At 36.6% G+C, this 26,266-nt stretch overlaps 4 protein-coding genes across 11 annotated transcripts; 3 read left to right on the top strand and 1 right to left on the bottom strand.

The window, feature by feature from the left end:
• Positions 1–217: 217 nt before the first annotated feature.
• Positions 218–3,922, top strand: LOC130729443 (probable UDP-3-O-acylglucosamine N-acyltransferase 2, mitochondrial). Its single transcript, XM_057581216.1, has 10 exons — positions 218–687; positions 765–972; positions 1,538–1,614; positions 1,860–1,909; positions 2,057–2,121; positions 2,242–2,293; positions 2,362–2,432; positions 2,575–2,641; positions 3,406–3,477; positions 3,703–3,922. Exons 1-10 carry the CDS (start codon positions 540–542, stop codon positions 3,754–3,756), a joined length of 864 nt encoding a protein of 287 aa, XP_057437199.1. The 5' UTR covers positions 218–539; the 3' UTR covers positions 3,757–3,922.
• Positions 3,923–7,368: 3,446 nt separating this feature from the next.
• Positions 7,369–8,963, top strand: LOC130719868 (F-box/kelch-repeat protein At3g23880-like). Its single transcript, XM_057570469.1, has 2 exons — positions 7,369–7,905; positions 8,556–8,963. Exons 1-2 carry the CDS (start codon positions 7,369–7,371, stop codon positions 8,961–8,963), a joined length of 945 nt encoding a protein of 314 aa, XP_057426452.1.
• A 4,028-nt stretch (positions 8,964–12,991) lies between these two features.
• On the top strand, positions 12,992–20,911 carry LOC130729440 (tyrosyl-DNA phosphodiesterase 1). Its single transcript, XM_057581211.1, has 14 exons — positions 12,992–13,450; positions 13,544–13,738; positions 13,898–13,958; positions 14,819–14,895; positions 14,995–15,252; positions 15,653–15,742; positions 15,881–16,015; positions 16,182–16,331; positions 17,181–17,284; positions 19,587–19,640; positions 19,768–19,858; positions 20,092–20,172; positions 20,323–20,476; positions 20,664–20,911. Exons 1-14 carry the CDS (start codon positions 13,061–13,063, stop codon positions 20,732–20,734), a joined length of 1,911 nt encoding a protein of 636 aa, XP_057437194.1. The 5' UTR covers positions 12,992–13,060; the 3' UTR covers positions 20,735–20,911.
• A 986-nt stretch (positions 20,912–21,897) lies between these two features.
• Positions 21,898–26,266, bottom strand: LOC130729438 (protein FAR1-RELATED SEQUENCE 5-like). Of its 8 annotated transcripts, XR_009015982.1 has the most exons (4): positions 25,826–26,092; positions 24,834–25,236; positions 23,216–23,392; positions 22,325–22,461 (listed from the first exon to the last, which is right to left on the bottom strand). XR_009015982.1 is itself a non-coding variant. In XM_057581204.1 (3 exons), coding segments are annotated over exons 1-3 (633 nt in total). In that variant the 5' UTR covers positions 26,100–26,266; the 3' UTR covers positions 21,898–22,245. The 8 variants fall into 8 exon arrangements, 7 of the variants coding, with proteins under 7 accessions (XP_057437187.1, XP_057437188.1, XP_057437186.1 ...); XM_057581204.1 differs by lacking the exons at positions 23,216–23,392; positions 25,826–26,092 and adding an exon at positions 26,099–26,266 and having other exon boundaries at positions 21,898–22,461; positions 24,834–25,249; XM_057581205.1 differs by lacking the exons at positions 23,216–23,392; positions 25,826–26,092 and adding an exon at positions 26,099–26,261 and having other exon boundaries at positions 21,898–22,461.

Below are 26,266 nucleotides of genomic sequence, written 5' to 3'. Positions count from 1 at the left end.
TTGGCATGATCTCCACGCCACTTCTTAGAGTACCACAAATTCTTCCAAAAACCAGCTACTACAACATACCCCGAAGAGGATGGAGTAGCCACACCAACCTTATTTTTATTTTCTTTATACAATATGATATTTTTGGAATCTTGAATCCTAAGGGATGCAATTATAACCTAAGATATATCTTCTCACATGCAACTTTACAAAATTCTTAATTTTTCTTTAGTAGTAATTGTTAAGTTAGCATCACCATGGCACATTACTTCTCTTTAGCTCTTAGTAGTAACTATTAAATGTGATTGAGTTAAAAAAAAAAAAACTATTAAATGTGATTTATTTTATTTTTATTTTAAAAATAAAAATAGGAATTGGAAGTTGGAACGCGTAGTATCGAGCCCCAAGCTCCATCGTTCTGATCGATCCCCGCCGTCGCCGTCGCAGTCGTACCATTGACCTCCCTCCGGCGTCGCACTTTACCCAAACGGCGGTGCACCACCCAACTTACCGGTTACCCACTTCATAGTTCCTGGGTAGCTGGGTGAGCAATGGCGATGGAGATGGCTGGAAGAAGATCACTTGCCTTCGCTCGTTCCACTTCAACCCCATTCCTCAATCTCAAACAAAATCCAAACCTGCTCCACATTCTCGCTTCTCCTCGCCATTTCTCCCTATCTTCTCCTTCTTCTTCATCAGGTGAAGTGAATTACATCATGATCATTCCACACATTTCTTGATGCAATGCTCATTTCATGTTTTTTTTTCAAGATCAGAGGATGATTGTGGCCATTTCCATGGAAAATTTCACAAATGGCATAATGGGGGTGGTGCTTTCCATGAATCAGCTTGCATTGACTCCTCAGCTTTTGTAGATGTTGGTGCTGTAGTTCATTCAGAATCTGTTGTTGGTCCAGATGTTCGCATTGGCTCTGGTACTGTTGTTGGGCCTTCTGTGAATATTGGTCACTCAACAAGGATAGGGTACTGTTTCTTTTTTTCACTGCAAAACTTTTTGTTCCTTCATTATCAGTGCTTGAAAAGGGTATGCCATTTTGTTTGTAAATTCTCTGCTTAGATGCTTCTCTTAGCCATTAATTATTAGTAGCAGATTTTGATGCATTTTTAGCTATTACTTGATTGAAGACATGTTATTTTAGAAGATAGAAGGTCACTGTAAAAATACCAATATGATGCTTTTATAGGTATGTAGTATAAACTACTTTCATTATTGTGAGACTGGTATATGTTATTTTATTTTTAAATTATAATTCAAATTGGAGGTATGCTCTATCTCTTTATTACTTGTACATAAGTCCAGGGTTTAAAATTTGTGGTTGCGTGATTGCGGACAAATGCCGGTTGATTTGGCTGCAATTGTGGTAGCGATGCAATTGCAATTGCGGACCGCAACTTGAAATCCTAACAGAACATATGCGTGTTTATGTCTAAGGACTCATGTATATGGATTTTTATGTTAGACTTATTTTGGATGCAATAGAATTTGTAATTGTGCTGATGTGGTTTTGATGCTTCTATACTTTTGCAGGTTCAATGTCTCACTTAGTAATTGCTGTATAGGTGATTCATGTGTAATTCACAACGGAGTTTCCATTGGTCAAGATGGTAAGTCTGAATTTCTAAGCTTGCTTGTTTTTTATAATCAAGTACACTAAGAGTTCTGGTATGGACCTTGCTATGTAGCCTGAAACAATTATAATAATATCTGTGTTTGAGACATGGTTAACCTTTTGCAGTACACTGAATAGCTGATATGTCTAGTGTCTACATCTAAATAAACTAATTTGACACCAGAAATGTATTTTTATGATCAATTCTTTGTGATAATATTAAATGTATTTGACATGCAGGATTTGGATTTTATGTGGATAGTGATGGTAATATGATAAAGAAGCCTCAGGTTGGTAATGTTTAATTTTAATTTGATTTTAAACTCTTTATGTTGACAAGTGTTTTTTTTTTGTTAAACTATATCATTCCATATTTACCTATCACTTTACTAAGTTCTTACTAATAATAATATGTACTTCGTTCTTAAATCTGTCAGCTGTTGAATGTAGTAATACGAAACCATGTGGAAATTGGTGCAAATACATGCATTGATAGGGGCAGGTTAGTGATTTGATGACTTTTATCTTTTTTCTCTTTAGCTTAATCCCATGTTAAAGTGTGTTCTACTTTGATTTCTACTTAGATTGTTAACTTAATTACTATTTTTACTTGGCTATGCAGTTGGAGAGATACAGTTATTGGGGACAATTCAAAGATAGATAATTTAGTTCAGGTTAACATTTAGCATTTTCTTGATAAAATCAAAAAAGGCTTTGTCTTTTGTTCTGATTGGTTCTGCAGATTGGTCATAATGTAGTCATTGGGAACAATTGCATGCTTTGTGGGCAAGTTGGGATCGCAGGTTCTGCAACGTATGTTACCTTCATTCATTTTGCTCATGTAGTGAATTTTAGGGTGACGTCTGGTCAAACCCTTATTTAAACTGAATTTCTTGTTGAGAGGCCTTTGAATTTCTCAAGAGTTATAAGTTATAACTTTGTCTGGTGTGTTCAGCATAGGGGATTATGTGACTATGGGAGGAAGGGTAGCTGTCCGAGATCATGTATCCATTGTATCAAAGGTATGTATTTGTTTCCCTCATTGCCTTGGTGCATTTAGAAAGACTAGTAAATAGTGAATGTTTAAGCAGACTTTCAGTTTATGTTGTGAGACAAATAATACTCTCAGCTAGAATATTTTGGGCTTTGGGGGAAGTTGTGCAAAGTTAAGGATTTGAGAAACAATTTGAAGGCATACATGCTGGTGAATCTGAAGTTTTAGATCCCTTAATGTATGCTGTTCTCTTATCGGAGTAGTAGTCTGCAAATAATTTGCAGCTTCATGATGTCAGTATAATAGAGTTTGAGAAGAGAGAAGAATGAAGTGAATTTGAAAAACTGAAATTCTGAGTTTTACTAATTTGTTATGCGTAAACTACATTTACAGTTTAAGATCCTCTTAAACTTTGGGCTATGCCTCATTCTACCTCAGAAAACCAACTTAGAATACTTCGCTACCCTTTATAATGTTTTATTTGGTCATATTTGTAGTCAATGTGGGATCAACAGATCTTAACATCTACCTGATTCTTTTCAACAAAATCAGTTTATTTCAGCCGTACTCTAGTAGTAGCTTTAACAGATTTATTGCTACTACTAAAACTTAACAAATAGCAGCCAACTATAATACCCCAATGCAACATGGAAATGCAACATGGAAATCCTGGCTGGCTGGACTAAATATTGATCAATCAAACATAAATTTGGTTTCTGTTATACTGTTTTTACTTTTCTAGAATTTTGGAGTCTGGGAATGAGAAGATATCTGATGGCAAAGCATTTGCAGGTTCGGCTTGCTGCAGCAAGTTGTGTAACCAAGGACATCAAAGAACCTGGGGAATATGGTGGCTTTCCAGCTGTGATGATCTAGCCCTTATGCTTTATTCATTTTAGTGCATGTTTGGACACACAGTAGTAAACCACAGTGAAGTCAAAATCATGGTGGATAGAAGCAAAAGCTAAGCAGTGTGATTTTGGCTCACCGTGGTTTTCTACCGTGATCAAAACATGCCCTTAATGCATTTGCATAGGAGTTTGACATACATATTTACACTCTTAAACTACCTCCTTTTCTGGTTTGCAGGCTTCAATTTACAAATGGCGCAGAGAAGTTGCCAGCAGAAGAAGGAATATTTAAAGGTTGTGTTTGGATGAAGGATTTCATAATCCTAAGGAAATTAAATTGCATCAAAATTCAATTTTATAATTTTCTAAACTTACTTGTTTTGTTTTATTTTTAGAATTAAAATCTGAAATTGTCCATGCTTCCATTGTTACGAATTATGTGATAAGTCATTTTTTCATACAGTTGGTGAGATCGTGAACTTACTGCAAGTTCCAAATAAGCTTTCAGTAATTCAACTATTCCCAAATCCATAATCATGATGTAAGATGTAACTTTGGTCAGACATTTCGCCAAACACTTATGAGACGCAAGGAAATTATCACAACCCAAGCGAATCTTGATGATAAAACCCTACCTCATCAAGATGGTTTGGTCAAGTTCATCTCTGGTTGGCATAGAGAGAGGGGAAAGGGTGAGTAGTTTAAAGAGATTTATCTAAAATGGATACTGGATATCTAATCTAATACAGATACTAGACAATTGGCTGTGTTTTTATTTCCAGTGCTATTGCACGGGACTTAAACAAATTCATTTTAAAACTTTAATTAAAATGAGGGTTAAAATGTTTTTAGTCCAATAAAATACGGGTGAACTTTTATTGTCCTTCCAAAATAAAATTCTTGGCTTTTAGTCTCCAACACCAATGAAATATGTGAAGTTAGTCCTTGCCAAAGTCACAAAGCATCACTCTAATCAAAATCATTTCAATAAATCCCATGAGTGGTAGATCATCATGTTAATTACTCGAAAGAGAATCACCAGGTGGTTGAGATACTTGAAAATTGCAGGTTGATGTGAACGATAAAACCTTGAACTAAACACGACCCAAATTTCACAATGAAGAGAAGACTCGGTGAGAGCTTTACATCGTGCTATTTGTTCGGATTGGTGGTGTTTGTTGTGGCACCGAAAGTTGACAAAGCTAAGTATTATGGAGGAGATGAGGCTTTGGGTTCCCACTCTCACAAACGTGTGGAGGAGGTCGTGGAGAAGATGAGGTCGTGGGATGAGAATTTTATGGAGGAAATGAGGCTTAGGGTTCCCAATCTCACGAATTCAAACGGAGGAAGACGTCAAGCAACTAAGGGCCAACGATTTCAGGGACGCGTTCAACGACGAAGAGAACGAAGATAGCGACACGTGGCTTTCGAGTAGAAGATGATATTGGAAGGACACGTGGAAAAAATTCTTGGATAAAGCACACAAGGAGACACGACAACACACAAACTCACTTGAATTAGCCACTTATTAGAGGAAGAAAAGCCCCTAAAAAGGAGAAGTGAGGTTGACACGAACCAGTGGTTGACAACACCGCTTCACTCTGATATTAGCCAAATCAGCACCAATATGAGCTGAATCCAAACTTGGCTTCCCAAACCAAAAATCAGGGAACAAAGCCTCATTTGGAAGCCTAACGATCTCCAACCCAACACTCTCCGCCTCTAAGAAACGCCAATTGGAGGCAAGCTCACAGAACAACATCGAATACGAAATCCTAACAACCTCCAGGACTCTGGGAACAATAAATCTTCAGCAGGGGATCGAACAAGCTCACACCGCTCTCCAACCTTACCCCTAACGATATCCCGCCACGAGCAGTTTTACATGTTTATCTAAGCGAGTTGAAATCATTAAAATGATTCTTTATAGGATTGATGAGAAGATGAAGCGATTGTGGGTTTTGTATTCCATTGAACAAAAATCTCTAACACCGATTGATTGTTATCTTTGAGGATTTGGGGAAGAAGATTGGTCTTGTACTTCAAACGAGCGATTTCTCTTACCTAACTAGGAAAAATCAAGTTTTAAACATTTGTTTAGTAGAGAACCTGATCTTCCAAATCATAAGTCAAAGACTTTAATAGAAAGTAAATTATTCTTTTGTAACCAAGGATTGTTTGCTTCACTTGAATGATTAACACTTGAGGATTGAAGTTTTCTTATCTTATTAATAAATCTCTTTATTATTCGGCTTATTATTTTGGAAACAAACAATAAACCCCACACCCCTCCCCTTTATGGCGTATGTGCTTCTATATTTTAATTGATAATACACCAGGTCCTTATGAGAATGATCATCATGTATTGAAACCTTGTACGACACTCAATTGCAAATTTACTTTGACATGCACCTGCAAGAGTGTGCTCGTCAATATGAGATATTTATTGTTTGCTCTATCGTAGAGTGGAAAAAGTTCACCATGGGAGATGGTGGATCTAAAGCATAAATGTTGATAGGGATGATTTTATAACTTGTTATATGAAACATCATAGTTAATTAGTGTATGAGTGTCATTCTTAGTATATATTGTGGATACTGGTTTTTGTTCGGACTCGATCACTTATATAAGTAAAAAAAAGAAGAAAATACAAAAAGTCATTCACTTTCTAATTAAATCCAAAAAATTACAAAAATATGAAAATTGTAACATTGAAAATTCAAATGTCTTGATTAGTTTTTTTTTTTTTAATTTCGCCGATTTTATTTTCTTTTTTGCGGATTAAACTTTGGTGGATTACTCATTATGTAAGTGATGAAGGGAAGATAGGCCCAAACCCAAAGGAAAATAGAAGCTAATCCAGCCACAAAAAAGAATTAAAAATAATAAAAAGAAAATAAAAAAAAGATTAGGGTTTGGGAGGTCCTTTAAGTAGCCAAGCATTGATGATAAAGTTAGAGGCAACCAATGAGGAGCCAACCCTAATTCACAAAAGCTCAACCTTTTCTCCTTCTCAACCTGAAACCTTATTCTCCAATCAACACAAAACCTAGCCGCCACCCTCTTTCTTTCTCGTCCTGAATAACGCCACCGCCATCTTCTCTTTGCCGATCTGAAGCCTCCAACCACCAAATTGAATATTCCTTTCCCTCACTCTTCTAACCTTTCATTCGACCACAACACTAAACTGGAAAATAAATGATGGTGATGCGATGATCGATGCTCAAAGCCTCAGTGGTGCGGTGGTGATTTGGGGCTACAATGGTTGTGTAGATGATGGTGAGGATGTTCGATTCCAGAACTGAGATAATCCCAAAATCAGATATCAATTGTAATTTCATTACCATGGTTCTTTCTCTTTTCCTACATTTTGTTGTGCTTTGATCCTCATGCATCTTTCTTTGTCTCACCTGGGAATGTCTCTAGTTATTGATGTATCTGTTAAATGTTGATGTTGTCTTATGATTATGATCTTGGATATATGCAATATTCTATTTGGAACTTCACATGGTGAAGATTGTGTGGTATATGTGATTTGAGTCAATCTTTGCTTTTTAGTGTTTTTGGGACCATTTTTTTTCCAGTGGGATTGTTTCATTGAATCTTATTTAGTTTGCACGTTTGAAGAAGGAAAATAATGAAGAATCTTGATATCTAAATCAAATAGGAAGACAAACTGATGTCATTGAATAAGGGAGGTTTTGCTGCCTTGTTTCTCTCAAACACGTTATTTTTATTGGTTTTGCTTTCATTATTGATGCCTTCATTGATTGAAATTATCTAGTTGAAATTTGGTACAAATTAATTTAATTTTCTATGAATATTACTTGGATGATATCTTTAACAAAAATACAAAAACACATGTCGATTGTTTGCAGGTTAATTTTGTTTTCTTCCCCTAACGATGAAAAACCCTCGTGATGATCAAATTCTCCCTTTGGATCTCCTTATGGAAATCTTGTCATGGCTACCCGTGAAGACCCTCATGCAATATGCGTGCGTTTCGAAGTCATTGAAATCACTGATCATCGATGATCCATCATTCGCGAAACTGCACCTTAATAGATCTCCCAAAAACACGCACATTCTCCTCAACACAGAATATGACCCCTACGAATTGGAAAATGAGGACAGTTGGGTTGTTCCATGCTCTGTGCGTTGCTTGATGGAGGATCCGTCGTCCGTGATCGATGTTGAAGGGTGCTACCATTTGAAGGGAAATCATTTGGTTATTGGCTACTGTAATGGGTTGGTTTGTTTGGGCAACTTTTGTGATGTTGGCCCAATTGAAGATTTTTGGGTTCAACTTTGGAACCCGGCCACACACCTTATGTCTAAGAAGTTACCAACCTTTCATCTAAGCATGCGAACTTCTGTGGATGCTCCGCGGGGTAAGGTGAATTTGGGGTTCGGCTATGATAGTTCACATGATACTTACAAGGTGAGTAATTTTTTTTTAATTCCTACCCTTTCAACATAATTACTTGAGAATTCATAATAGTATATGATATCTTAATTTGAAATTAACTTGTTTTTGTAGAGATATCTGAAATACAATCAATGTTTTAAATTGTTGTGGCTAAATCGATATTTCATATTCTGAAAAATTGATGATATATATGACCATATCTACAATAATTACACTGATGATGACCTTTAAATGGTCATGGTCTTATGTTCTAAAATAGTGTCCATGGTTGAATTTCATGATGAGACGAAAAATGAGACATCATTTGAAAACTTAAGATTTAGCCAGAAAACCTCCACATTGTAGACCAAAATTTAAAATGAAAATGCGATTTTAATTAACTTACTCAAGCAATCAGATTTACTATCCCTAACATCAAGGAGAATTTTACAAGTTAAGTTAGTCTTTATTGTGAAAATGATGTATTTTTTGGGTCAAGTCAATCCCTACTTTAAATTACCTTAAAGTCTAATTAGATCATGAACCATGGAGATCAATTTAAAGAACAAGTTATTCAATTTAATTTGACTAATCTAACGAAAAATAAAAGACTGCATAATTTTCATAATTCATCTCAAAAGTATGATCCTTTTGGGTTAATTTTATTTTTTACTCTTTGCTAGGTAGTGGTGGTGCATTGGGATTGTACAGAGCAGAAAATGATGACAAGGGTTTATTGCATGAAAAATATTTGCTGCAAAAATATTTTGTGTGACCCTTGTTCCCCTCTTATGCTCTACCCAATCATGGGAAAATTTGTGGGTGGTTGTGTTAACTGGATAGCTCTTAAAAATATGAATGGTCCCGAATATGAATGGGGCAATGTTACTCGCGAGCAGCTGGCTATTGTTTCTTTTGACATGAGTAAGGAAAAGTATACATATCGGCCACTTCCTGAGGGTGTTACTAAGGTGCCTTACTTTGAGCCAAGTCTCGAGGTTCTAGAAAATCACATGTATCTTTCTCATGATCATAATCTGACTCATTTTGTTATGTGGAAAATGAGAGAGTATGGAGTTCAAGAGTCTTGAACTCGGTGGCTGAGTGTCAGTTATGAGCATCTTCGATGTGATAGTTTGCTTACCTTGCCAATGTTCTTGTCTGAAGATGGTGACATCCTTTTGCTCGCAAATACTGAGGATTTGGAGTTTATCAAGTATAACATAAAAGATGATAATGTAGAGTATATTCCAAATGCCAATTATGAATTTTGGTTACAGGCTTTTGGTTATGTTCAGAGTCTGGTTTCTCCTTGTTAAGACAAAGAAGATTGATAAGAACGACGGAGAAAAAGAGCTCTTGGATGCCAATTCCAAAATTCCCTAGATTTTCTTTCAATATTTGATTCGTACCTTATTGATATTATAAATTCTCTTAAATTTTATGAATCTTTAAAGTATCTTGCATGTTGCAATGTTAGTGAATGTTATATTTGTGTTGAAATAGATGTTGTCATAATACTTTAGAAATTATAATATTTCAATTCGTAGTTTTAATTTTTTTTTTTGCGTGGAATGAAGTAGATAATGTAGCTGTTAGGGTAGAACTGAATAAGAAGTTATTGCAAATAAGATATTTTTAATTATTCAGAAAGTTGTTGTAACTAGGATCTTAGATGCATATAATTTTTATTGCATAAATTCGTCCTTAATAGAGGAACCTTTTGGTGAAACCATTTCTTAAGCCTCTGACCTAGATTTCCACGTTGGGTATACTAATGAGTTAATAACTCTTATGGTTTTAGGTTTCCCATATGTTTTCAAAGACAATTCATCCAAGCAACCAAATTTCGTTGTTTTGATAAGACATTTGGTTTTTGTTTTGTCATTCCTTTATTAAGAAAGATATTCAACCGAAGCCACTAGGCTTCTAGACTATCAATGTTTTTACTCAATACTATAAGTTATCGTTTAATTGTAGACCTCCATCAGAACAGGATATAGAGGTTTTCGAGATCATTTAGAGGCTACAAGCCTATTCTAAAAACCTTGTAGTGTTTCCTTTCTGTTTCTCTTATATCTCACATTTTCATTTTATTTTTGTGTGTGCTTGTGTTGAGTAATTCGCAAGTGTACCAAATTTGTCCGGTTTTAATTATGGAACCACAGGGATTGTGAGTGAATAAATCCAGTTTATGTCTTGATTTTGAAGGTTTGATTTATTGTGCCAAACATATATCGAAGTAGTAATAAGGGAAAATGAAAATACAATTTAGAAATGAAAGATGCTTTGGGTTCTTGCTCAACCAGTCAATTTAAGTACACCATGCTATGCACATGAACTGAGTTTATTCGACTCATAATTCTTTTAATGTCTAATCGACTCATTTGCTACCATTGTTACGAATTATGTGATAAGGAATTGTTTCGTACAGTTGGTGAGATCGTGAACTTTCTTCAAGTTCCAAATAAGCTTTCAATAATTCAACTATTCCCAAATCCATAATCATGATTGAAGATGTAACTTTGGTCAGACATTTCGTCAAACACTTATGAGACACAAGGAAATTATCACAACCCAAGCGAATCTTGATGATAAAATCCTACCTCATCAAGATGGTTTGGTCAAGCTCATCTCTGGTTGGCAGGGTGAGTAGTTTAAAGAGATTTATCTAAAATGGATACTGGATATCTAATCTAATACTATTGCACGGGACTTAAACAAATTCATTTTAAAACTTTAATTAAAATGAGGGTTAAAATGTTTTTAGTCCAATAAAATACGGGTGAACTTTTACTGTCCTTCCAAAATAAAATTCATGGTTTTTAGTCTCCAACACCAATGAAATATGTGAAGTTAGTCCTTACCATTTCTTTTATGGGGGTTGGGGGTTATGTATTACCGGTAGCGGTGGCAAAGCAAACATAAGCAATTGAAATTTAATAGATGAGGACTATGGAGTTCGGCGAGGAAAAGTCACAAAACATCACTCCAATCAAAATCATTTCAATAAATCCCATGAGTAGTAGATCATCATGTTAATTAATCGAAACAGAATCACCAGGTGGTTGGGATACTTGAAACTGCATGTTTGATGTGAACGATAAAACCCTAAACCAAACACGACCCACATTTCACAATGAAGAGAAGACTTAGTGAGAGCTTTACCTTGTGTGATTTGTTCGGATTGGTGGTTTTTGTTGTGGCACACATTTTGATGAAACCCAAAACGGGACGAGAGAGAGAGAGAGAGAGAGAGAGAGAGAGAGAGAGAGAGAGAGAGAGAGAGAGAGAGAGAGAGAGAGAGAGAGAGAGAGAGAGTCACAAACCTGATTATCATGGAGGAGATAGGCTTAGGATTCCCAATCTCACGAATTTAAATGGAGGAAGATGAAACAACTAAGGGCCAACGATTTCAGGGACGCGTTCAACAGCGAAGAGAAAGGAGGGATTGAGGGTTAGCTCAAGTGGTAAGAGCTAGGGACATAAGGGTTGGGTGGCATGAAGGGTGAAGGGTTAGGGGTTTGAACCTTGAGGTATGACTAATTTACTAACATTACTAACAACTAACATTTGTCTTTAAAAAAAACATGGTTTTCGAGGAGGAGTTGATATTGGAAGGACACGTGAAAAAAATGCTTGAAGAATCAAATCTGGTAGCAAAATGCAGCTAGAATTGACACATCAGTAAGTGACTCTTATAGCCCTTGTTATTTAATATTGATTAAAATCCTCTTCATGAGGCAATACTAGATTTATGTGGCAATCCTCTTCATGAGGCCTGATAGTATAAGGCTTGATTGTATTAGGCGTGATAGGATAAGACCTGATAATATTTTAATATTATACATCGTTTGGTCATACACTGTATAATTTGGTGGCAACTAGGGGTGTACAAGGGACGGGTTGGGACGAGTTTTGGTTAACCCTAACCCGGCCCTAAATATTGATCGGGCCAATTCATAGACCCTAATCCGTCCCTAGACCCGAAGCAACCCGACATTATGCGGGTCCAATTTAGAACGAGTCTATGAAGGACGGGACCGGGTTGGCCCGAGGGACAATAAGTTTAAGACTATTTGACACTAATGTTAAAATTTAAAGATAATAACATACTAAAAGAGTTATAAGTTGGGACTATTTTTTGGAAGAAATAACTTGAAAGGATCAAATTCTTTCATAATCTATTGCACTTGAGGTTTACATTTTGTTTGATCATTTCTTCACCTGTCTCACATATGCATAATACACACATATGATTTTCTCTTGTTAGAACATGAAAGTGTGTATAGTTTGACAAAAGTTTATTTAATTCACAAGGTAGATGTTAGACATTTTAATCTCATCTACATGGTAAGATAAATTTGAGCACCATGTATCACATTTTAATCATTATAACAAATTAAAATTTTATAAAATATATATGTGGGACGGGCCGAGTAACCCGAGTGTCAACTCGAACCCGACCCTACCCGAAGTCGGGTAACTCAAAGATCAACCCGAACCCGGTCTCTTTTAATGATCGGGCCGGGTTCATCCCGGCGAACCCGGCCCTAAAGGCTTGGGCCGGGACGGGTTGGCGGGTAGGGCCGGGTCTTGTACACCCCTAGTGGCAACACAGGTGGTGTGATAGATGGTGGCAGTGGTGGTGGGTGGGGGTGGCAGCGGTAGTGGTGGAGGGTGGTGGTGGTGGTGGTGGAGGGTGGTTGTTGTGGCAGCAACAATGGTGGTGGTGGCGGTGGTGGTGGCGGCAGTGACGGTGGTGGTGTTGGTAGTGGTGGAGGCGGTGGTGGTGGATGGTGGTTGTGGTGGTGGTTGATTAAATATATTGAAGTAGTTTATACATTGGACTCTTATCATGCATTTTCCATCCTCTATAGAAAGTAGATTAAATAATTCATCATTTTGATGTATGAGAGGAGATTGATGTACAATACAATGTGAGCACCAAACAATGGATAAACTCATAATGTATTGAATAAGCTTATACTATCATGTCTAAACGAGCCCTTAGAATTCTTAAATTTTAAAAATAGTAAACACTTAGGAAAAAAACTAAAAATAACAAAAATTGAGGAACTGAGAATGAGATTAATATTAATAAAGGGGTTTAGCAGTTTAGGTCCTCCCTGTCAGCAAAACAGTGTCTCTGTGGACAGGAGTGTTGAAGATTTCGAGTTCCATTTCCATGTCTCACTCTCACTCTCACTCTCACGTTGGCTACTTGGTTCCACTGAACCACAATTTAGACGAAGAACCCTCGCTTCCCAAGCTACCCATCTCAGGCGGCGCTAACCTCATCGGACGGAACAACATTGCCGTCTCGGACAAGAGGCTCAGCCGCAACCACCTCACTCTAACCGCTTCTCCCGGCGGCGGCGCCGCTAGTTTACTTGTCGAGGGGACCAATCCGATCGTCGTCAATTCCGGGAACAAGAGAAGGAAGCTCAACTCTCTTGAATCAGCCACCGTTTCTGATGGCGATGTCATCGAGCTCATTCCTGGTCACCATCTTTTCAAATACCAAGTGTTGCCTCGTCGTGGTGGTGGTGGTCGCAACAACAATCAACCTCATCATGTGCGTGATTGATTGATATTTGATTGTTACTGTGTTTATCTATGTTTGCGTGAATTGAATTGCTTTTTTTTGTGATTTGTGTGAAATGTGCAGGATGATGAGGTTGAGAGAGGAAGAAATGCAGTAGTGGCACAAAATGCGGGGCGTTCTCGGTTGTGTGAAGAAGAGGCGATTCGTGATTTTCGCGTTCCTGAGGACGAATTGCCTTGTACCTTTCGACTTTTGCGTGTGAAAGGGTTACCAGCTTGGGCAAATACTTGTTCTGTTTCAATAGGTGATGTTATTCAGGTAGGAAATGCTAGTTATATGATATGGAATGTTGCATTTTCATGGATTGAATTTGAATGTTTAAGCATGATGCAGTGCTTCAAGAGAATGCTTGACTGTTTTAATTATTGGCTAAAAGATACTTGTTGATTGATGTATTTCAATGCTTATTACTGGTAGGGGGATATTCAAATTGCTATCCTTTCAAACTACATGGTTGACATTGACTGGTTAATTCCTGGTGAGTATTTTGCATTTTTTTTGGTTCCAGGTTTCACATGTAACTTTTATTAGAGGAGTTAGATTGTACACTTTCTGTTAATGACATTTACTGGGTAGTTAGTTTGTTACATAATTGTAATTAGTAGGTAAAGTTAGTTACATAGTACTGAGTAGTGTGTGTATATATGTATTTTTTTTTTGATAGGCAAATGTTAGTTGTTAGTAATGTTAGTAAATTAGTTGGTTTGAACCCTGGCCTCTTCACCCTAAATTCCCCCAACTCTTTTGTCCCCTAGCTCTTACCGCTTGAGCTAACCCTCGAGGACTACTGAGTAGTATATAACTCTACCATTTACTGTAATACATGTTGTACAATTCACTTTTCTGAATAGAATATTTATTTCAAGTTTATTACCTTTCTCTTCATTTTTTTATACCCTAAGTTTCATAGCTTGCATTCTGACATTTGTTTTGTCATTGACACTGCTCTGAGATGCTACACAAAATATTCAGAAGTTACTGTTTCTTTGTTCTATATTGGAATTTTTTGAGAAAGTTGGGTTGTTAATTCTTTTCTCAGCCCTCCTACTGGTATATAATGTATAACACAATAGAAACAGCCAGTTCCACGTCTCTCCAGGTCACGAATGTTGTACCAGTATAGCACATGCTTTGTCTTATCACTTATGCTTTTTATAGGGAAAATTATACTATTGTACTGTACATATTTTAACATATCCAAAAGGGGATAGTGATCAATCTATCCACGATGCATTACTACTGGCAGGTCTAGTGCTATAAATCTGTGAATTTTGATTGAAGTTCTTTCATTTCTTATCACCTTCAACTGAGTTTTTCTCCTATTTTTTCTTGGTGTAGCATGTCCTGCACTTTCAAAAGTTCCCCATGTGCTTGTTATTCATGGAGAGAGTGATGAGAGGGTGAATTACTTGAAGGTTTGTCCTAGATCTACTTTATTTGGCTAGCTTCTTTGCTTGATTAAAGTTGTAAGACAGGTTAAATGAATATTAACTCGCTACTTCTATGACTGGTAGAGAAGCAAACCTGCAAACTGGACTCTGCACAAACCGCCACTGCCGATTTCATTTGGAACACACCATTCAAAGGCCATGCTTCTTGTATATCCTCGAGGAGTAAGAATCATTGTGCATACAGCAAACTTAATTCATGTAGATTGGAACAACAAAAGCCAAGGTCTGTGGATGCAAGATTTTCCATGGAAAGATCAAAATAGTCTAAGCAAGGGATCTGGATTTGAAAATGATCTGGTTGAATATCTCAGCATGTTGAAGGTATATACATTGTCCTTTTATATGTCAACAACTAAACAAAAATCTTAAGAAAAAAATGGGGCTTCAACCACATCGATGTGACAAACAATTGGACTAAATATATTTTATTTGAGTCAAACCCATTTGGAAAGAATCTGCTGTCATTTCTAGTTTTACTTTTGAAAAAGCTTTTACTTCGATTAAATCAATTGTGGTATTTCTTCCTTGTAGGCACTTGTTAAAACCTTTCAACTTAGTTTAGGTGAACGTGTTTCCTGAGTACTTACATTACATGGCTTGTGAAAATTAATTAATTGACCACAGAATTTGACTTTAATCTTGTTGATTGATGAGTGTTTTCATTAGTTTTTCTATTATGACTACCCATACTATGCCCATCGTGATTTTTTTGGTGGTTCAGTGGCCAGAATTCTCGGTTAAGCTTCCATCTCATGGAAACTTCAGTATATGTCCATCTTTTTTCAAGAAGTTTGATTATAGTGATGCAATGGTATGTTTTCCATTCCCTGCTCTTATATTACTTCCTTTGTTATCAAAAGGCTATTACTTATTAGTTAAATGTTATGTTGCAAAATTTGTTATATTTTTAGCTACTTAGAATATATGATTCTGTTTGCATTATATTCAGGTTAGATTAATTGCATCTGTACCTGGATATCATTCTGGTACTGGTTTGAAAAAGTGGGGACATATGAAGTTGCGTTCACTGCTCCAAGATTGTACATTTGATGAAGAGTTTAAGAAATCACCCCTTGTTTATCAGGTGCTTATATATATATATATATATATATATATATATATATTCATTACATTATCTTCCTACTTATGGTAGTAAAGTTCTGACTAAAATGTATCTTAAGTGTCAGATTTTTAGAAGGTGCAATATTAATATTCAGTTTGTTGATATCCTAAACCTGTAACTGCTGCAGTTCTCCTCCCTTGGTTCTTTAGATGAAAAATGGATGACTGAGCTGGGATCATCATTGTCAGCTGGTCTCTCTGAAGATAAAACACCCCTTGGTATGGGGGAGCCTCAAATAATATGGCCTAGAGTAGAAGATGTCAGATGCTCATTAGAGGTAAAGTATATAGGTTTTGTGGACTATTGTTTTATTTTGTGAGAAAAAAACAATTAAGTAAAGGTTTGCATTTCATGGTCAATTTAAAAGAAAATTACTTTGTTGACTATAGTCAATTATTTATTGACTTATTATATGCCTATTTTATTGCATCTGGTTAAAAACCTATTGAATTTTGTGATGCACTCTTAATAATTTTCTCTAGTATTAATGAAAATAAATCTAAATCATGTATGTCAGATTCACTAATGAGCTTCGGCAGCATACCTAAGTATCCAGATCTAGGCTGCACTGTAATATATTGAATCCCCAGATTTTACCCACTTAATTTCCAAAGAGCTAGGCATGGACCCATTTACCTTGTTCCTATTTATATAAGTCAAACTTTGGAATTTTTTAATTATAAGTTTGGTTTTCTAGTTGCAAAAAATAAAGAGTAGAAAGCTCAACATTTATAATAATTGGAAGCTACATTACAATATAGGAAATTAGCAATATTTTGTAAATGTTTATTATATAAAATCGGTAAAAATATATGTGTATAATGTGGGACAGGTAGCATAAGACCTAGACCCGCTAAACTATACCCATAGCTGGGCCCTGGTTGGTAATAGTCATCAGGTACCTATTGCATCTGGGTTCAATGTTCATCCTTATTTCACTTCATCAAGGGCTTTTGGTGCTAACTTGATAAATGATACCAACGTTTCTTGCCTGTAAAAACAATTGAATGGTTTGAACGATTATTTGAAGTTTTTTTCCAGTTACCATATCCTTGATTTCTGTCTTACATAAATATAGATGTGGATCTTTCTGAGACAAAGTTTATGCCTTTTGTTTGTTTTGTAGGGCTATGCAGCTGGAAGTGCAATTCCAAGTCCTTTGAAGAATGTGGAGAAAGCATTTTTGAGGAAGTATTGGGCGAAATGGAAAGCAGAGCACACTGGTCGTGAGTATGTTTTATCACTCAATTGAAATTATAATAGGACTTATTAATATTGCTTTTTACATGAATGCTTGATGGGTCATTGACCAATGTTTATGGAAGGAGAGGAAAGAAACATAAAGATAGCTAACAGCATAAAAAGCTCACTATGGTATGAGGGGAAGGATCTGCGGGAGAGGGTTATTGCTTAATTAGAGGAAGAATAGGAGGCCATTGACTTGGGAAACAGGTTAGAAGTGTTTTGGTGTCACTTTCATGAAAGGACTAAACTTACCAAAGTTGATTGTCATTTCATTAGAGAAAAAATCGCCAGATATCATTAAAACTTCTTTTATGAGCCCTAAGGATCAACTAGCTGATATGCTTACCAAATCTTTATGGGATCCTATAATTGCATTCGTATGATGGATGCGTATGATGGATGCTCCAACTAATAATCATTAGGCTTAATCCAGTTTTTGGTCCCCAACCTTTGTCATAAATATGGCTTTAGTCCCTCGTCGGAGTAAAGGTGGGGATTGGTCCCCAGTTTTTTGCAAAATCATTGGTTTTGGTCCTTCCGGCCGATTGGGTCAACGCCGGAGCTCCGGCAGCTGATGTGCCCTTGCCACGTCAATTAGTGAGGTCCAGATGGCTTTTTTTTTCTTTTTCATTTTAAAAAAAACCTAATGAATTTAAAAAAAATAAAATTGAAAAAAATAAAAAATCTTAAACAGAAACCCAATTTTATCTTCATCTTCAACATTTCTCAGATCAAGAAGCCCCACCCCAGATCATTCTCAGATCATTCTTCATCTGCAACTGAAACTCAACCTTCACCCCCACCCCCAAACCGCAACTCCACCCCAACCCCTCACCTGCAACCAAAACCCCAACCCCCCACTCCTCATCTCCACCCTCTGTGGCAGATCAAGAAGCTGATCTTCGAACCTTCGATATGGTGGCTTGGTGATGCAAGCTTTGATCGAAGGAGAGATGAAGGTCGTGGTGGCTTGGTGCGGTGAGGGTTTGTCAAACGCGCACCACCGCCACGTTTGTGCTCTGAAATCGCGCCGCCACCATCATCTTCATGGAGGCCAGCCACCGTAGTGTCCAGATCTGGGTTGGGGCTTTAGGGATGGGGTTTCGATTGGATCTGGGTTGGGGCTTTGAGGATGCCATAGCCATGGTCTTTTGATAGTGAATAAAAGGTTGGATTTGTGGGAATGGGTTGTTAAAAGTTGCGATTTTGAGGAAGAATCAGTGGCTGTTGCTACTGGTCTTGTGGAATTTGATCACATTTACTCTTGGAGACATGCTTACATCTACGCACATCACTGTCTCTTCTTCTTCCTTCCTTCTAAAGTTCTCATCTTTTTTGAGTTTCATTATTTGGGTCTTCATCAATTTGCATAATCGTAGCAGTTTCTGGGATTCTTTTTCATTTTCATTTTTTTTAAAATCATGGGTATTCAGGTTTGGTTCATTAACTTTGAGGCCAAGTGCGTATTGGTAAATCATTTTGTTGTTGTATTGGAAAATCTTCACGTGGTTAGATTTATTCAGTGTAGTCCAACTGCTGTAATTTGCATCCAACTTCTTCAGTGTGCTGAAGCAACACAATTATTATTGAATCAACCTTCTGCATAGAAAAACAATTGCTTTTCTTTTTTATGTTGACCTAATTTCTAAATCAATTTAAAAAATGTATTAGTAAAATATTTATATTTAAAAAAATTAATGTTTTAATTTTTTTAAATGAAAATGAAAAAGAAAATCCAGCGAGGCTCATTAATTGACGTGGCAAGGGCCACATCAGTTGGCGGAGCTCCGGCATTGACCCAATCGGCCGGAAGGACCAAAACCAATCATTTTGCCAAAAATTGGGGATCAATCCCCACCTTTACTCCGGCGAGGGACTAAAGCTATATTTATGACAAAGGTTGGGGACCAAAAACTGGATTAAGCCTAATCATTATATTAGAAAAACAGCTGTCATTTTCAATTTGGGTGGGATTTGTTTAGAGGTAGTGAAGTAGTCATGAAAAAGTGTGTGGGGACATTTTTGGGATGCGGAATTAATTGAGAGGAGGGAGAGACACCTGGAGATTAAGGAGAAGATAACATATGTTGTATATCCCTCATCTCTGCCTCAGTAGTCAGTATCCATTTGCTCATCTCTGCCTCAGTAAAGATAGGTTTTCCACATTTTCTCCGATCTAGTTCTGTTGCACATCTACTTGGAAACATTGAATATGTCTCACAAGATCTTATGTTTTGGAGATTATTCCAAACTTGTCTAACCAATTTTACTTTCTGTGCTGTTTCAGCCGTGCAATGCCCCACATAAAAACTTTCACTCGCTACAACGGTCAGAATCTTGCGTAAGAGCTTCGTTAGACCTTTTCTTCTATGATCTTCAATTTCCGATTTTGTTGATTTTTTTGGTTATTCAATGTACCAAGTCATACTATAGATAGTTAACAATGAAAACACCATCTTCCGAAATAGTTGGTTCTTGTTAACTTCAGCAAATCTGAGCAAAGCTGCCTGGGGAGCTCTTCAGAAGAATAATACTCAGTTAATGGTTCGGTCATATGAGGTACATTATGCTTGTCAGACTTGTTATTATTGGCAGTTCAGACTCAAGAATTGATCATCTTCATTGTTTTTATAGTTTGTCTACTGAGATACAAGAATTTGAAGATGCGAAAAAAGAGCGATTTCTCTAGTTATTGTTCCTTATACTTAGGGTATTGCAGTCAAATGCATATTATTCTGTTTTCACTTTTCAGAGGTTGCACTAAACAACATTTTCTGCATATTTCCTTGCAGTTGGGAGTGCTCTTTCTACCATCATTATTGAAACGACGCGGAACTGGATTTTCTTGTACTAGTAATGTTACACTATCCGAGGTAGCTGATATCCATGCTCTTCGGTGTGATTTATGCTTGACATGGTTAAAATTGAATTGGTTAGGGGGAAGGGATCTTCTGGTCACCTCCCTGACCATGAGAAATGGAAAAGGAGAAAGACACCCATGCTAACAAAACTAAGTATTACAGGATAAATGTCCAGCACACGAAACTTCTGAAATGAAGAAAACAAAACTGGTAACCTTAACTGGGTTGACAATGGAGACTACACCTTCATCATCTGAAGTTATCATCCCATTGCCAGTGCCCTACGAGCTCCCTCCCAAGCCTTACTCTTCCGAAGGTCATTTCGTGCTACTCGCCTATTTTAAGTGTGCTGTTACGTTTTGAGTCTGTTTGGGTACAGGCTTATTGGATTTTATTGGAGTATATCTACTAAAAAAAGCACTGAATAAACTCCAATATGTGCTCCTTTATTTGCATCCAAGCAGGTTCCTTACATGTCTTCTAATTATCATTTCCCTCTGCAGATGTGCCTTGGTCTTGGGACAGGCGGTATACCAAGAAAGATGTCTATGGTCAAGTTTGGCCTCGGATGTAATCATATCAAGATAGATGACATTCTTAGTGTACATATTGATTGGTCCTCTCCCCTTGTACTAATTCAATTTTAGAACATGAATTGACTTTAAGAACATTGCACCGATTTTTCGACCCAGAGATTCCAAGTGCATGTTTGTGTTTTACATGAGACGAACGAATTTCATTTTTCATTCCACACATTTTTTTTGGCCAAAAATCATGGTAAATGATCTATTTTGCCGCCCATTTTTCATTCCACATGTTGCCAATGTGCTCCAAAAATGGCAAACCTTTTAAGCATGTTTGGTGAGCACACACCACCTCATGCTCTATGAAGACGCCCATTCCCAAGAGTACCGTGCTCTCTATGGAAGCAATGCTTACTTTAGGGAGATATGCTTGTAGTAGATTTGTAAGTTTTTAAGCAGGTACTCGGTCTAAGCTTTGGAAATGGGTATTGATTCATTTACATCCATTTTCTTTTACCATCTCATTTCTACTTACTTTGGGCCACCGTTTTTTAAAACTGTTCTGATTTTAAAAATTGAAAATTTAAAAACCTGTTTGTTTTCAAAAACAGTTCTTAATATCAGTTTTTTTAAAAACTAAAAGTGCAAACTGAGGTAAATGTGTGGGACCAAAACTGTAATTTATAAAGTTTAGGGACCATTTTCACACAAAGAGTATAAGTGGGGGATCAAAAGTGCAGTTAAGTCTTTATTATATCTCTTATTTCTCTCTTTTATTGATATCTCTGAGCGTTGGTGTAATAAAGGTTTGAATAAACTTTTTTCTTTATCACCTTGCTATTGAGTCTTCAAGTATAACTAGTCTTACATTTCCTGTATTTGGGTTGTCTTGGAGCTGTGAATAGAGCTTACTCTTTCAGCCAGACTTTTCAACCTGGTTAATAAACACAATCTTCATAAATGCATAAGCCAATGAGAGCTCTCCAATGAGAACATCGCAACAACTCGAAACTCATGCCCACTCCGATCATGCATGTGAAGGCTTGCTGCTGGTGTTTTAACCCAAAACCTCTAATACCCTTATCAAATTATATCAGATCAAAATCTCGGTGAATTTTTTGTTTGATATCACTTTTCTAAACACAATCCTTATAAGATGACATTTCACGTCTATATGCTTTCATCTAGAATGATGAGGTTTCCAGAAAAGATATACAGTACCAAAATAAACATCATTTCATATTACTCAAACTTTGTACATCTGTATAAAAATTACACGGACATCTTATGTTACCTTCCCCAGCCTTCACTAGTCACTTTAGCTGTGGTCGCTATCATTCTGTATTCATTGTTAGGGGTATTGAAGAACTCTTTTTGTGTTACTTGCCTTGATTCATCAAGCAGAATACTCAAGGTTACCTCTGCCCTTGTAACATGTTTAAGTTAAACCGAAAATCCCTCAAGGCCCAAAAAAAATGCTACATTGAACCTCTTGCTTCTGCCTAGAGGGGAGGTTCACCTAGCAAAATACAGTTACACCATATTCATTCATACACTCAAGTTAAGAACCGTGACTTTCTGTTCTAGGAATATTTATGCTTTCTGACTCAGCTCTCCTAACATTTTCAACAATGAGCTGAATTTTTGTGGACAGTTCCTCTGTTTGGTCCTCAACTTTGTTTATGAAGCTGAGTAGCTTTTCTCGGTAGGCAGCACACAGTTGATCTTGGCGCTCTAACTCCATAGAAAGTTCTGCAATTTTCTCATCTTTATCACCCTACAAGTAGAGGAGAAATTATCTTCAGAATCGGTAGAGATCCATAGATCTAGCAGAATTGGAATAGAAATTGAAAACTAAATATTAAAAAAAAATTGTGAAAGTCATGAATGATTCCTCCTCACAAGTAATAGTTCTACAGAGACCAAGAACAAATATACTCCCTCCGTTCCTATTTATCTGTCCAGGAAGAGAAGGTTCACACAAATTAAGGAAAACAATTAATTGTGTTGATTTTTATAAAAATACTATTTGTTTTCCTATATCACCCTTTAGAATGTATTTTATCTTTCTTCATTTATTGTTTATGTAAGGGCATTTCTTGGAAAAACATCAATTAATGCTCTCTTGAAACTCTAAGTGGACAGATATATAGGAACACAATTTTTTCTTCAAAGTGGACAGTTAATCAGGAACGGAGGGAGTAAAACACTAACTGCATGTAGAAAAAATGATCTTTCAACTCAATAAAAACTAAAGGAACAAAGATCATTATAAAACTATCTAAACTTCCATATGCTACTTCCAGTTTAATTTAATTAGTTTAAATTTAATTGAGAACAGCCAATGGAACAACCATTTATCTCTCAGAACCAGATTCTAGGCAAAGTCGTAACTACTCATTTCTTACGTGCCAAATGAACAACAAAAACTAACTTGGAACACCTGAAAACTAGCACAAAAAGTGAAGAGGAAGTAAGCATGCAAATATATGCATCAACACATCATTATTCAAGTCATCCAAGGTATGTACCAGAAAAAAAAACCCGAAGAATGCAAAAGATATCAGAACGTCAGCTACAAAGAATCATGTGCCTAGGTAGTATTAATGTTCAATCCTAATCAAAAGTTGTACGTCCATATTCCACCGACCCACCACCAAGTATCCTGGGTAATGATACTTAAGATGAATGAAGCTGCACTCAACAACCTGAATCATGAACAGGAAGAAAAGCCAGAATGGCAGAACCAATACAAAAGCATGTCATCTAAAAAATACTTTACTCCAGCAAGTAATAACAAATTGGTGACAGCATACAAACTCGAATAGCAGAAATGTGAATGCGAGAATGCCAACCTCATTGCTCATGTAGATTTCACATAAATAAACAGCTAACAGTCAAGAACAAATGCAACCTAAATCAAACACCTAATCAGCAGTGTAGTCAAATAGCGGATATCACAGCGCTATAGCGCAGTGCTCTCCCTCGCTCACCGCTATCTGCTATTTTCCGATGAGGGTTTGACATAGGGGATTGTTGGCTTTCTGCTATTATCAGTGATCTGTGATTAACAACACTGCTAATCAGTTGGTCAAAGAGGCCGAGTCAAGCATCAATCCAAATTAAAAGCTTAAACCATTATGTCAAAGCACATCATTCCTAAGATTAATACATTTCACCACCCATAAGTGGAAGCACATAAAGGGAGGGGGGGGGGGGACTTACGACCTAACTAAAGCTTTACGACGGGAGTATTTGAATGTCCACCACAAATGTTTGTGTACAAAATATGAGGGTGCACCACAGGGTTTAAGGTGGGGAAACTAAGTGTAATTTTCTCCTTTTCTAGTAAATTTTCTACAGCCACCAAAATACAAAATTCAATCGTATGTTACTACTTACTAGAGCCAGAGCCATTGGCACCCTTAAAAATAGAACATGGGTCAATCTGTTACTCTTTAACTGACATTCAAGCTTGATTTCAACTGAAAGCCCTCAGAAAGAAACATGGCAACTTAAATTTGAAATAAAAAGAAAATTTTGGTCATTAGAAAAATAACAATGGTTATTGAAATAAAATTTCCCTTCCAATGGCATAAACTACATCAACTTTTGGAAGAGCAAGCTACCATAATGCAATTCCCTAAAGTTGAACATTAATAGAAAATTTCACAAAACGCCACGCCAATTATTTAAATATAAAATCAGCAGCATTTCTGAGCAAAAGAAATTAGGTAAAAAGAACTCCCAATAGCTGTTTTTCTTCTTTGTCTAATTTACTAGTTTCAGATGCACATTAATATTTCTAGACATCCAAAAACATTTTCCAAGACTTGAGTTACACAAAATCCAAATAAACAGAATCATACAATCTAGCAAAAGCATAATGTGATGTCGCAGGTTATGGAAGATATTAACAAAACATATCAAAATGATGATATCCAGCAATTTAAGTTCACCACAGTTAAATCACCGGTCGTATGCATACAGATACATTCACAGACACTTGCAAAGCAGGTGCATGAAAAGAATCACCGCCTACAGAGAGGATGCAACAAGTTTATACCTAGGAGGCAATGTAGATCTACTTAAACAAGTGGAAAGTTATAATAAACACGTCACAATTATTTAAACAAATAAAAAACTCACCACTGTACTAAACCCATTGGTTGTAGGAATTAGAGGATGGTTGTGATCCTTTACAAATCTTGTAACAACCCATTTTCCAGATTTTTCTAACTTCACCAAAACTGTTGCCTTGCAACCTTGACGGGCACTAGGTCTTGGCTTTTTCTCTGGCCCCAATGTTCCCTTGTTGTGTGATGAGAATCCTTGTTTGTTACATCCAAGTCGACGGGCAAGAGTTTTCCCATCAACTCCAGAACGCCGACGTTGCATAATGCGTACAACAAATCCTACCCGTTTGGCGTATTCAACATAAAATTTCCTGGCATCTTCTTCACAATCAAATTCCATGCCAACATATGGCTCTTGAACGTCAACTCCAACACTTGTACTCTCTTCAAGACAGCTATGTTCTGCTTCATTTCCCCTGTCCAGATCCACTACCATAAATCCATTACAATCTGCCCATTTTTGTCATTAAGATAAACACTTGCAAATAGTCATAGTCATTGATACATAAAAATTCAGTGTTTTTAAATTTGCATATCCCTATGCAATCCACGGAACACATCCAACAAGTTCAGAGAAGAAAAGAAAATAGTCTGCAGTGTTATTGAGTTCGGAAAACCTAAAACTGAAGTATGTCCATTCTCCAGGCCATTGAGAAATATATTATCAGCTGGAGTATAGAAACAGAACCTTGATTCATAGCTTGCTTTTAAAGACCAACAAGAAAAAAGGACGAAGGGAGATACAGTAAAATGAATTATTTCAAAGCAATTGAGTAAAATTCATATATGATACTATTACTAGTATATTGTGCAGATAATAAAAGTAATAGATAAATGGTTCATCCAAACCCAACTAAAGACAATGGAACTTTTTATAAACAACTAAAGAGTTGCACACCCTAAATCATACTATAACCAAACCCAACTTAATCATTGAAATTGCTTGGATAGGCAAACACTCATCCTTCAAAATCTGTCATATTGCACCTTGTAAACTAATCTTACCACAAATTTCTAAATCCCCAAATCCCATAGTCATTATGTTCAAGTGTGGGCCTCAACATCTGAAGCCAGCCACAAATCTCTCATACATCATCATTATTCATATTCTTAGATTATAAGACATACATACAGCATACCTTATGTTTTTAACAAATATAATCAGGAAGACAATAGGAAACAGTAATCTTTTTGAACAAAACTCACACTTATATGGATTGATCTGAGTAATTTGTTGTTTTGCGTTTTGCAGAAAGAAACAAGAAAAGGAAAACTTACTGTTCTGTAGCGGGTGTGTGTCGTCACGTTTTTGTCGATAGTTAGAAGTTGAAGGAGTCCAAGTATCGTGTAAGAATGAAATGAGATTTTGGGTATTCTTCAGTTTTACTGTTCCGGTGGGGGCAAACCCTTGTCACCTTGTCATAAGAATAACCAACTAGTGTGGAT

The sequence above is a fragment of the Lotus japonicus genome, chromosome 1, assembly GCF_012489685.1.
Source record: "Lotus japonicus ecotype B-129 chromosome 1, LjGifu_v1.2".
Taxonomy (NCBI): Eukaryota; Viridiplantae; Streptophyta; class Magnoliopsida; order Fabales; family Fabaceae; genus Lotus; species Lotus japonicus.
Note: the sequence above shows the minus strand (reverse complement) of the source record. Positions and strands in the feature narration are given on the sequence as shown.

What these genes read in the sequence shown, in the direction of transcription:
- LOC130729440 (XM_057581211.1), top strand. Translation starts at nt 13,061, where the DNA reads ATGTCTCACTCTCACTCTCACTCTCACGTTGGCTACTTGGTTCCACTG. An exon ending in AATCACCCCTTGTTTATCAG is followed by an intron (nt 16,016 to 16,181) that starts GTGCTTATATAT and finishes TAACTGCTGCAG; the next exon opens with TTCTCCTCCCTTGGTTCTTT. An exon ending in ATGTCAGATGCTCATTAGAG is followed by an intron (nt 16,332 to 17,180) that starts GTAAAGTATATA and finishes TTTGTTTTGTAG; the next exon opens with GGCTATGCAGCTGGAAGTGC.
- LOC130729443 (XM_057581216.1), top strand. Translation starts at nt 540, where the DNA reads ATGGCGATGGAGATGGCTGGAAGAAGATCACTTGCCTTCGCTCGTTCC. An exon ending in AGTTTCCATTGGTCAAGATG is followed by an intron (nt 1,615 to 1,859) that starts GTAAGTCTGAAT and finishes TTTGACATGCAG; the next exon opens with GATTTGGATTTTATGTGGAT. An exon ending in AGATAGATAATTTAGTTCAG is followed by an intron (nt 2,294 to 2,361) that starts GTTAACATTTAG and finishes TTGGTTCTGCAG; the next exon opens with ATTGGTCATAATGTAGTCAT.
- LOC130719868 (XM_057570469.1), top strand. Translation starts at nt 7,369, where the DNA reads ATGAAAAACCCTCGTGATGATCAAATTCTCCCTTTGGATCTCCTTATG. An exon ending in GTTCACATGATACTTACAAG is followed by an intron (nt 7,906 to 8,555) that starts GTGAGTAATTTT and finishes ACTCTTTGCTAG; the next exon opens with GTAGTGGTGGTGCATTGGGA.
- LOC130729438 (XM_057581202.1), bottom strand. Translation starts at nt 25,884, where the DNA reads ATGTTGAGGCCCACACTTGAACATAATGACTATGGGATTTGGGGATTT. An exon ending in TGGGGATTTAGAAATTTGTG is followed by an intron (nt 25,237 to 25,825) that starts GTAAGATTAGTT and finishes GGATCTGGACAG; the next exon opens with GGGAAATGAAGCAGAACATA. An exon ending in CCAATGGGTTTAGTACAGTG is followed by an intron (nt 22,462 to 24,833) that starts GTGAGTTTTTTA and finishes CTCTACTTGTAG; the next exon opens with GGTGATAAAGATGAGAAAAT.